The sequence below is a fragment of the Clinocottus analis genome, unplaced genomic scaffold (genome assembly GCF_023055335.1).
Source record: "Clinocottus analis isolate CAN_PGR_092001 unplaced genomic scaffold, fCliAna1.0.p SCAF_3, whole genome shotgun sequence".
Taxonomy (NCBI): domain Eukaryota; kingdom Metazoa; phylum Chordata; class Actinopteri; order Perciformes; family Cottidae; genus Clinocottus; species Clinocottus analis.
This window is the reverse complement of record NW_027176042.1, coordinates 23,939,013-23,950,903: the sequence shown is the minus strand read 5'-3', so window position 1 is coordinate 23,950,903 and position 11,891 is coordinate 23,939,013. Positions and strand designations below refer to the sequence as shown.

At 47.4% G+C, this 11,891-nt stretch overlaps 1 protein-coding gene across 7 annotated transcripts; it reads left to right on the top strand.

Annotated features, from left to right (window-relative positions):
- Nucleotides 1-539: 539 nt before the first annotated feature.
- On the top strand, nt 540-5,041 carry LOC137795879 (uncharacterized). Of its 7 annotated transcripts, none has more exons than XR_011078557.1 (6): nt 540-718; nt 2,041-2,113; nt 2,190-3,558; nt 4,148-4,219; nt 4,372-4,445; nt 4,603-4,662. XR_011078557.1 is itself a non-coding variant. In XM_068593423.1 (6 exons), exons 1-6 carry the CDS (start codon nt 696-698, stop codon nt 4,787-4,789), a joined length of 1,746 nt encoding a protein of 581 aa, XP_068449524.1. In that variant the 5' UTR covers nt 540-695; the 3' UTR covers nt 4,790-5,041. The 7 variants fall into 7 exon arrangements, 5 of the variants coding, with proteins under 5 accessions (XP_068449524.1, XP_068449527.1, XP_068449525.1 ...); XR_011078556.1 differs by having other exon boundaries at nt 4,563-4,613; XM_068593423.1 differs by having other exon boundaries at nt 4,424-4,445; nt 4,603-5,041.
- The last annotated feature ends 6,850 nt before the right edge of the window (nt 5,042-11,891 follow it).

The window sequence follows — 11,891 nt, the reverse complement described above, 5'->3', positions numbered from 1 at the left end:
TTTACAGTGTTAATTATTGGCACTGCAGCTGTGTGTGTGTGTGTGTGTGTGTGTGTGTGTGTGTGTGTGTCGTTCAAACCAGGAAACTGACTGAGCTCCGTGGTTAATTAAAGGTTGAGAAGATAATGACAAGCGTGAATGAAGATTTAAGAGCCGTGAAATCTGCCTCCTCTGACTGAATGTGCACTCAGTCTGTTTAAAAAAAGAAGAAGATGTATTTGTATTTACACCATTTCTCGGGCCACAGACTTTGCCAAAAAGGAATTACCCACAATTCATAGCACGGAGACGTAAAAAAGAAAAGTTAAACAAAGACGAGGATACATAAAAAAATTAAGGTTGAAAGGTCGATCATAAAAACACTTTAAATCATGAAAAATATATTATTTTTTTTATCAAATATTTTATTTTGTTATTGAAGCTATTTTGACCAAAAACGAGTAAATACATTTGAAAAAGGAAGAAAAGTATTTTTAAAAAATCCCCGTATTTTTTAAAGTTGTCATGGTAATAGTAAAACACCTGGAAATCGCGCCGACGTGTGACGTCACACGCAAAAGGGGTGGGACCTATGTGACAAACCCGCGAAACAAAACAACGGCTCCGTCCTCGGACTGTACAGGTTAGAAAGTGAGCCGGTCTGCGAGGTGGGCGGAAGAACCGCCGGACGTCATCAGGCTATTACAAAAAAAAAAATGGCGTTGACACGGAGAAAGAGGTAAGATAGGATCACGACTTACTTCCGCACGCTGAGCCATTGTGACGTCATTCGCAGCGTTAAACTGAGGCGTTAAAGTCGCGCGCGCGCGAGCCCTGTCAGTTGACGTCAGTTCAACTCGTTCCAATGGAGGGCCGCGTTACGTTAGGTCACGTGGGTTGTCTCGCGCGTAGCAACACAACCAAATACACGTCCAAATACACAAGTAATTTAACTCGTAAAAACACACAGAAAAGAGGATTTAGACGAAGTTAATGGTGAAACAGCAAGTTAACAAGGGCGCTTGACTACTTATTAATTACTTCAGCCTGTTGATCTGCAGTGGTCTGTTTATAATATAAATATGGTTTTGTGCCACAAAGGTGCTTTCGAATAACCTTTTACATAAACAAAGCAATAAAAATAAAGCAATTAACATATAACATTGACAGAATAAAGCAAAAACAAATAATACAAATATACATAGAATAGAACAATAAATCAATACAATAAAACCAATAGACAAAACAATTTTAAAAAGTGCAATAGGTAAACAACTAAACAGTATCTACAAGTTTATCTGATTAAATAAAAATCGGCAAATTTATTTTAATTTGTAAAGATGCGCATGAGATCACACAAATATAGTTATAACATAATCTAGTTGTTGTCATGGGAGGTGTCGGGAGCAGAACCCAAACGCAGAAGAACAGTTCCATGAATATTTATATTTTAACAAAAAAAAAAAAGGCTTTAAAACAGACGGTGTCCAAAAAGGCAAAAGAGCAAAACAGGAATCACGATGAGACTTAAACAGAAATCAAAAACTGAACTAAGACAGGACCTCTACACCCAGTTCACACCACGGTGTAACACATTACAGGCCACAAACAGAGTTTAAATACAAGGGGAAGGTAACGAGACACAGGTGGGAACAACGAGGAAGCACAGGTGACGACAATCAGACAATCAGGAGACATGCACAATAAGGAACAAGGCACACAGGGGCAGGAAGTGCACAGACACACAGGATGAACTACAAAACAAAACCGGAAGCCACCCAACACTGTGACAGTTGTTGTAAAATAATGGGGGGGGGTCATTCATGGTGTTTTAATTGATCTCATCTAATCTTTTCTGATCATTAACGTCTATTCACCTGATTAATGACGACAACAATACTTCATTTTGTTAGTGTGAGTCATCATAAAAGCCATGGATACGGCGTCTGACCCTTTGAACGTGACGCATTAAGTCAAATTACTTTCTCACCATGACTGCCTCCATATTCTGTTATCACAGCTTTCATTATATCTTTAAAAAATTACTTTTAATATCTGCAGGGATCAGATGGCCCGGCTCGGTCCCAGTTCTGACTCGGACTCGGACGACCGGGACCCGAACGCCACTCACAAGGTGGAGAAAATGTTGAATTAGTTTTTAACGACGTGTCGACTTTTAACTCAGTTTACATTTTTTCCTCCCTCTAAAGATGGCCGAGTCTGACTCGGACGATCTTTCCGACTCGCTCTCGGACACCAGTTCGGCCTCCGGCGACTACATGTCGGACGCCACCGACACGAGCGACGTTTCCGACGACGCTCGAGGCGACTGCTCGCCGCGCCGGAGTTTCCCCTCAGCGTCGTGCCCGATAGCTCGAGACGACGATTGGGCCGCGGTGAAATCAGACGCCTGCCTCACGGAGTACGCCGAGCATCTCCGCGGACTCGGGCGCCCCAGAAGCCGCCTCCGTAACAAGATGCGGGAGCTGGGGCGCCTCCTCGTCTGCTCCCGGAAGAGCGGCCCGCTGAAGACAATGCGGGACCACGTAGCGCCCGGCAACTTCATGCACGCGGTGCGTGCCGTGAAGCGCGCCTCGGGCTTCGACGCCGAGACCAAGACGTACGGCCGGCCGAGCCTCGTCCTCAAGCTCAGCCGCGACCTGAAGGCCATCTCGCGGCTCGCCGAAAGCCGCGCGGGAGAGCGGGGCGACCGCGGCGCGGTGTGGGACGCCCGCCACTTCCGCGAGGCGTACGAAGCCAGCTGGCGCGAGCTGTTGACGGACCGCTGCTCGGATCGAAAGGCGAGGATCGCCCGGAAAGACCGGACGGACGCGCCCCCGTTTCTCCGGTTCACCAGAGACGTCCAGGCCCTCCATTCCTACCTGGACGCGCAGCAGCTGCGCTCCCGGAGCGAGCTGCTCCGGGAGCCTACACCCCGGAAGTGGGCGCTGCTGACGCGGCTCACGCTGGCGCAGGTCGTCCTGTTCAACCGGCACGCGGCGGGGGACGTCGCCGAGACGAGCCTCTCCGCGTATTTGTCTACGGATCCCCCGGAGGACGACGGGAGCGCGGCAGCGGCGGCGCTCTCGCAGCTGGAAAGGGAACTCTGTCGAGGGGTCAGCGGGATACGGGTCCTCAGGGCAAAGGGGGAAGAGGTCACGGTGCTTTTGACCCCATTGATGCGGCGGGCGCTGGATCTGCTCGTCGCAAAGCGGCGGGAGTGCCGCGTTCCCTCGTGCAACGCCTTTCTGTTCGGCAGACCGTTGGCCTTGGACCACTTCCGGGGGGAGGACGCAGTTCAGTTCTTCGCCAGGTTCTGCGGCGCCGAGAGCCCCGGGAGTTTGACTTCTCCGAAACTGCGCGAGCAGACGGGGGCGCTGTCGCAGGTGCTGAACCTCAGGAGGGCGGAGCTGAAGCGGCTGACCGGTTTGCTGGGGTGCGACAAGGTGACGGTGGACTGGCGGTTCTACAGACGCCCCGGGGGAACCCTGCCGCTGGCGAAGATCTGCAAGATGCTCATAGCTCTGGAGCGGGACGGCAAAGGGAGGAGCCAGGAGGACGACCGCATCGGCCCCGACGGTACTTAGGTTTTTTTTTTATCATTTAACTTTCTTTACACGTTTCGGCATTTATTAAAAATAGCTTGTCTAAAGGGAACTGGTTCTCGTGCTCGTGGTTCTCAAACTTTGTTTGCCACACTCCACTTTGGAAGAAAACATTTTCACGCCCCACCTCCCCGAACAAAGAGCCAATCCCTCCGTGAGATCGGGTTATCCGCCCCACCTGTAATATCTCCACGCCCCACTAGAGGCTCATCCCCCACCTGTAATACCTCCCCGCCCCACTAGAGGCTCGCACCCCACCTGTAATACCTCCGCGCCCCACCAGAGGGTCGCAGCCCACCTGTAATACCTCCGCACCCGACCAGAGGGTCGCACCCCACCTGTAATACCTCCACGCCCCCCACCAGAGGGTCGCACCCCACCTGTGATACCTCCGCGCCCCCCACCAGAGGGTCGCGCCTCACAGCTTGAGAACCACTTGTCTTGTGCGTCTTCCCCACTTTAACGTCTCTGTGGTGTGAGTAAGACGTCTTGATTTTTTATTCCTCTATTGTAATTCTTCTTTTCTTCTTCTTCTTCTTCTTCTTCTTCTTCTTCTTCCACAGTGTCACATGTGAGCCGTCAGCCTGCAGAACCTCAGGGCGGTACCAAGGCGCCTCGCTGCAAGAATCCAAAAAGCAAGTAAAAAAAAATAAATCCTTATTTGATATCAGACTTAGTTCCTGTCTTGTATGTGTGATTGCTTTACAATTATAATTCTTTGTGATTTCAACACTTCATCGTTAATGGAAAAAAAACATAATTTTTTCTTTAAAATTTTTTTAAAAAGCAAGCAGCCTTCCATCTCCATGACATTTGCCGTCCTCCCTCTCCTCTCACAGACTCTTGTCGTGCAGTCGTCAGGTGATATAAATGTTATTTCATATAAGGGACTCTGAGACAGACCGCCCTCCTCTCTCTCTCTCTGGTCTCTACTTCCTCTTTCTCCCTCTCCCTCGCGTCTCCGCCACCGACCCGCAGCACCAGGAGGTTCTGACCCGCGTGTCCGTCGCTCCTCCAGGTCGTCGGCCGTGGCAACCAGAGGAGGTGGCGGCCGTGGAGAAGCACCTGGCGAGCTTCATCGCCTCGCGCCGCCTCCCGAGGAAGAGCGACTGCGAGAAGTGCCTCGGCCTAGAAAGAGAAGCGCTCAGACGCAGGGAATGGACGAGCGTCAAATATTACATCAGGAGCCGAATCAGAAGACTTAAAGTTTTAAAGTGACGCCTTTTTTTAAATGACTTTGCGAGGAAAAGACGTCCAAGTTGTTTTTCAGTGTTCTGTTCATCTACCTCGAGTCGTTCCCTGTCACCTCGTCTCCTCTCGCCTCATCTCATCTCTCCTTTTACTTGAACCACAGCTCTCAGGAACAAAGACTTTAAGGGGATTTGTAGCAGAAATGGAGACGATGTTCATGACTGTGTGTGTAGTTATTTAAAATAAAATATATTTTGTTCACTCAACATTTTGTTGTTTTTAATTATTGTTGTCAGGTTTTGACCTTTTATATTCACATAGCTGAATACTGTGTGGGTGTGTATGTATGTGCGCCTGTGTGTGTGTGTGTGTGTGTCTGTGCGTGTGTGTGTGTGTGTCTGTGCATGTGTGTGTGTGTGTGTGGAGCTGAAATCGTCGGCTTCAATTTAACAAGAACAGGACACATTTTTGACATGTGCTTTTTTGCACTTGAATGTACTCGTCTGTTTCTGTATTGGTTAGGTTTCCAAAGTAGTGTGTTTGTGTTTGTGCGTGTGTGTGTGTGTGTGTGTGTGTGTGTGTGTGTGTGTGTGTGAGATGGAATTTTAAAGTTGGACCTCCCCTTTAAATCCCTCCAAGTAACCCTCTCTCTCTCCTCTCTCTGCACATTGGATGCCACGTCAGCTGTGTCAGTCTGACTGTGTGTGTGTGTGTGTGTGTGTGTGTGTGTGTGTGTGTGTGTGGTTTCTTGCAGAGCTCTCTATAAGGCCGTCTCCAGCAGCAGGGAGCAGTCAGAGTCCATATTTCATCATCAGACTTCAGTGTGTTTGATGTTTCTCTCAGCGTCTCTCTTCACGCAGTAAAGCAGCGTGGAATCAAATCAAAACAGTCGCTCGGCGGCTCGTGTGTCGCGGCGAGAAGATGGAGACAAAGACATAATTCAGTTTGTTTCATAATGAAATGATGCCTTCGGGGCAGAAGCGACTCATTTCATTTAGTTAATTCCGCCAGATTGTGACTTTTATTAATGAACCGTCACATGGTGTACGTTATGTATTTACTGCGTTTTCCCTGAATTTCCCTTCAGGGATCAATAAAGTAATTATCTATCTAACAACACATGTATTGATGTTTAAAGTGAAGATAAGACACAACGTTGTGAATCAGAAACTCTGAAGGAAGTGAAGTCACTAAAGCAGGCGACTTACTGTTGTGTTTTTAATACTTATTTCATTTAATGATCTTATTGTTTGTGTTATTAAATATATTCAAACTTAATTGTCTTTTTTAGGAAGTCAATTTTTAGAAAGACAACGCAGTGGCCAACAATAAATACAAATAAAAAGCATCATTTATGCTAAAAAAAACACCTTACACAGTTCATAACTGTCACCTCAACTTTTTTACCCTATTTCCTATTATGTCATTTTCACAATAGTTCTATTCTTTTCGCTTTTTTGCAACCATTTCCGGCTACGTTACCCCAAGTTAGCAGCACATAGCATCACTAGCTAACCTAAACTGACCCGGTCACGTTCCTGTAGCTACCAGCACATAGCCTCACTAGCTAACCCGGTCACGTTCCTGTAGCTAGCAGCACATAGCATCACTAGCTAACCTAAACTGACCGGGTCACGTTCCTGTAGCTAGCAGCACATAGCATCACTAGCTAACCTAAACTGACCGGGTCACGTTCCTGTAGCTACCAGCACATAGCCTCACTAGCTAACCCGGTCACGTTCCTGTAGGTAGCAGCACATAGCATCACTAGCTAACCTAAACTGACCGGGTCACGTTCCTGTAGCTACCAGCACATAGCCTCACTAGCTAACCCGGTCACGTTCCTGTAGCTAGCAGCACATAGCCTCACTAGCTAACCTAAACTGACCCGGTCACAGTCCTGTAAAACAATTTTTATTTCCGCTATCGACGATGGAACATTAACAACCATTTCTCCGTTATACTTGTTGTGGAAATACCACAAACATAGAAACATCCAGCGCCCCGTGTCTGTGTTCATAATATTATCCGTACTCGCACACAGCTCCGACTCCTCCAGGACGAGTGTCTGAATGAAGCCGCTTCCAGCGCTCCTTCAGGCGGCGGACCGGCAGCCATGTTGAATTTAGCCACGGCGGGACAGCCTCTCAACACTGATTGGCTTTCGCAAAAAACTGAATATTCGCAACGCTTTTTCGCAACCATCCTCATTGACTTTGCATGGAATCTACTCGCGCGAATATTCTGCAACTCTTTTGGCGTGAACACGGCACTGGAACATTATTTTTAGGAAAGTGAAGTGCAGCTTACAAAAGCTATGAGTTGAGCGTAGAGACGTTGGAGAGGTGACGGGGGGACAACGGACCCCTGAGGGCCGAGTCAGGTGTCAGACCCGTGACAAACCCTGACCGATATTCTTCGGGGGCCTCCGGGAGCGCCGAGCGCCGCATTCCTGCCCGGAATAGAGCGGGTGTCGGGTTTCGCTCGGCTGCGCTCCTTTACGGCGATGACATAGTGCCACATTTATTCGGCGTGCTTGCTCGTGTGGGCGGCCGGGTGGGCGTGGCCTGCCGCTGCCAACCGGCGGCGTTGGCGCCATCTCTGCCGAAGCACGTGGCCGCGAGCCCGCCGGGACTTTTTAAGGCACTCTTTCCACATTTTAAATAAACACGTTGGGAGAGTCAGAGTAAACACTTTCCCCTCCATCGTTTATAAGACTGTTCTTCTTCTTCTCCTCGCTTATGAAGTACAATACGCATGCGGTTGAAATTAAACCCGTCGCGTCGCCCCGAAGAGAGAGAGAAGAAACCTCTCCCGCCAACCAGCTGTCCAAAAGAAAGTGTTGCCGCTCTTCATTCCAAGAAGATCAACCAGTGAACCTGAAAGAGGAGGAGGAGAAGGAGGAGGAGGAGGAGGTTTTTTGGGTTCAGTCCTGGTCTTAGAGAAAGATGGAACAGCAGGGGAACGTGTGTGTGTGTGTGTGTGTGTGTGTGTGTGTGTGTGTGTGTGTGTGTGTGTGTGTGTGTGTGGCAGCAAACGGGTTGCCAAATATGGCGAAGGGAGACGAGCATCCAAAAGACTACAGTATGTTCCCTTCATACTGCGGGATGGTGTGTGTGTGTGTGTGTGTGTGTGTGTGCGTGTCTTTCTCTCTGTGTGTGTGTGTGTGTGCTGGTGTTCTTGTTCTTTATTGGCATCAGCTGATGGTGGACATGTTTCCTGCCTTGATCCAGAGACAATAACTAAGAGAAATGTCCCTCTGATGTGAAGTCCAGGCGGAGATGAAACATCAATGAAGTAAAACGCAGTAAATCAGGATATTGTGAGCAGAAAGAAACTCCTAAAAATACACCAAAAACTCCTCAAAACACACATGGGTTTGTATTAATTCCTCCTGTACATACTGGCCATAAAAAGAACCATTCACTGAAGCTTCTCTTGTGAGTGACTCAAATTAATACAAGGCTTTACTGTGAGGGGGTTTAAAACTACGTCGGGTTGTATAGAAGTATGTGCTTCATGTGTTAAAGCTGCATTCTCCCTCCTGACCACCAGGGGGCGACTCCTCTGGTTGTATAGAAGTCTGTATAAATGACTCTACTTCTCTTGATGTATTCCCTCAGTAAACATTGTAAACATGAGTTTATGTCTCAATCTCTAGTTTTAAGTCTTCTTCTATACAGCATGATGTTCATTTAGTAACTTATGCTTATTTAGAGTCAAACAGACCATAAAGCAGGGGACGCTTTAGGGGCGGAGCTACAAAGTGATTGACAGGTCGCTGCTGGTGTCCTCCACATTCAGTTGCAAAAAAAAAAAAAAGATGCCGTTGGCAACATTTAAACAACTGAGTTATTTTGAAAAGGCTGCGCGGCCTTTGACGCATCCTCGTGACCTTTGCATGAGGATACGTCGACGGATGCGAGGAAGGTCACATCAAAGTGTGCGGAACGACGAGGAGCACGAGGTCCGGTCACACGCTTCATCCACGTCATCATTCAATTTGCTTAAATCTGTTTTCCGTTGCGCTTTTCTTTTCCTGTCCGCCTCTCTCACTGAGAGCTGAAGCAGAAATGCCAACTACTCATTTTTTTCCAATTTTTTTTTACAAGTAGCGAGATTAACAGACCGATTGAAACAGACTCGTGACGCATGAAGCTGCAGCGGAGCGTCGTCAGGACAGTGAAGATACATTCATTTATTTCTGCCTTCCTCTCTCTCTCTGTCTCTTTCTTTTCGTAGTCCTAAAAATAAAGTCCTCTGGTTACACCGCTCCACCACGCTAACCCTGATCTCCCGCCCTGTTCCTTCCTTCCTCCTCCTCCTCCTCCTCCTCCTCTTCCTCCTCCTGGCTTGTTGCTGAGGTTCCTAGAATCTTGCACAGTTCCAGTTTCAAGGGAACGTCAGGAACGTCGACGAGGTGCCAACTCCTAAACTCTGCGGTTGGCCTCAGACGTTCCTTCTGTCTCTCTCGTAGTTCACAAGTGAGACACTTGATCCGTGCGTCCGTTCGCCTTTCTGATTGGTCCACTGCGCACGCCTTGCGATGCACCAGTGTGAGCCCTCGGCAGCGTCACGGTTTACGTCCGATTAGATGTGAGACTTGTTTTCAGAACGGTTCGTCTGTCGGCTCCGTGATCGAGGCGACTTTCAGATCGTTCACAACGGATCAAATGACGAAAAGGTCCACGCAAAGTGAGGAATTCACGGAGACATTTCCTCCCAAATCTGCACTTCTTTTCAGCAATTCGGAGCGTTTTTGTGTCTTTCAGCTCTCCTTTCGGTGTTGGTGACAAGCTGGTGACAGAAATGTGAAAGATTGAGCAGCTAAAGAGCCGGATAATTCCTTCAGAAGGAGGTGGAGACCAAACCAGAGCTAAAAAAAGGAAGAAGGAATCTTGGACTTGGGTTTTGATGGAGGGCCAAAAAAACAGCCTTCAACTGAACGATGATGCTGCATCTTTATGTGTAAAACAAGTTGGCTCTGAACGTCATGAACTCTATTAAAGGGGATGACATGTCAACGTTGTATTTACAGCTTGTAGCAAGGGGCCAAAGATTAATACTATAAATAATCCTGAAATCCTGGCTCCAATTTATGTATCAATTTTCAATATGGCAGCAGAAATTTTCAATGTTTCTACATCCAGAACGGTTTTATTTCAAAAGTATTTGTTCTTGTATGTATTTGCCAAATATCTAAAGTACTTTGTGTGTCTGTCTGTCTGTCTCTGTGTGTGTGTGTGTGTGTGTGTGTGTGTGTGTGTATTGAATCACATCCGTATATACGACACGATTGTGAAGTGTAAAATGGGACTACGATATTTGGTGATAAACACAACGTCATCGTCAACGTAGCTGTTTGCTTTCTATGACAACTCAGATGTGCACCTGTCAGAAAGATGCAGTTTAAATAACACTTATTCTCACTATTGATTCTCTAAATGAGGCATACGTTTTGTTTGTCCCTGCTGGTAAACTTGCATTTTTGGCCGTTCTTTTGCTGAGGTTGCTGCCCAAGAACAACACGTGGAGGAGTCCGGGCGTTTGTCCCGCCATCTTGTTTTTTTAAACCAGAAGTGACAGACGGTGAAGGTTCAGTCTGCATACAACCGAGAACTTATTGGGCACTAACACAAGCCCGAAGCAGAGCGAAGATCCGCCACATGGATTGACGAGGAGCGCAGTTTGACAGGTTTTTCCCCCAGACGCTGCCCCTCCAAAGGGACGCTCTACTTAACTTTCCGGTTTTGATGAAAAAAGGCAAAAACTTTTGCCGACTGGATCGTCGTCGGGTGTTTAAAAGTGTCCTCGCTGCTGAATCTGGTCAGTGAGGGAGAGCTGGAAATGAAACAAATGAACGGAAAACAGAAGAAAAAGTGTCAGAGCGCGGTACCGAGGCGCCATCGTGATCGTCTCAAACTCTTTTCCAATCCATAGGATTCACATTTCAGAACTGCAGTATTTTTTATTTTTTTTAAACCACGGAAAAAAAAGAACAAAAAAAGTTAAACCGCAAATGGATCCTGAGACAAAATGTTCCCTCACTGGATCGTGACATTAAAACATCCTCCAGCTTCTTCCCTAAATAATATAATAACCGACCCGGAGAGACAGGCATGTGATGGGACATCTCCACGGGGCTGAACGGGTGTTTGGATCGCACAAAGCAGCGTCTGTGGCTGTGTGTTCAGAGGCCTGCGGGGGATTAACTTTGGCTCAATAGGACAGTGTGTTTTGTTTATGCCGGTGTACAATGTTGGCGGAGTGACAATAGCAGCAGTGTAACCGAATGACTGGTAACTGTAAGTGGGGCCGACCGGCGGCTCGACAGGAAGGGAAGACCTTTTTCAGGCCGGCGGCGGCGATTCGATATCAGTGGTTCTGTCTTTCCTGTCAAATATACATATACATACACACAAATATGAGAAATACTCGCCTGCAAATATTTCTTCTTCAAAGCTATTCAGATATTTTCATTTCTTTGTACCTTCACGGAGCGAATCGGGTCCTCGCCGTGTTAAAGCTGCATTCTCTCTCCTAACCACCAGGGGGCGACTTCTCTGGTTGTATAGAAGTCTATGCTTCATGTGTTAAAGCTGCATTCTCTCTCCTGGCCACCAGGGGGCGACTCCTCTGGTTGTATAGAAGTCTATGCTTCATGTGTTAAAGCTGCATTCTCTCTCCTGGCCACCAGGGGGCGACTCCTCTGGTTGTATAGAAGTCTATGCTTCATGTGTTGAAGCTGCATTCTCTCTCCTGACCACCAAGGGGCGACTCCTTTGGTTGTATAGAAGTCTATGCTTCATGTGTTAAAGCTGCATTCTCTCTCTTGACCACCAAGGGGCGACTCCTTTGGTTGTATAGAAGTCTATGCTTCATGTAAATTATGGTCATTTAGAGTCAAACAGACCATAAGGCAAAGGGATGCTTTAGGGCGGGACTACCTTATGATTGACACGTCGATACCTCAACGTCCATATTTTCCATCTTTAACCCTTTAACGCGTTCGGACCTTCAACGTCTGTCACTTCTGGTTTAAAAAAACAAGATGGCGACCGCCAAAATACAGAACTCAAGGCTTAAAAACTGTAGTTTATGAACTGTTACCATAAG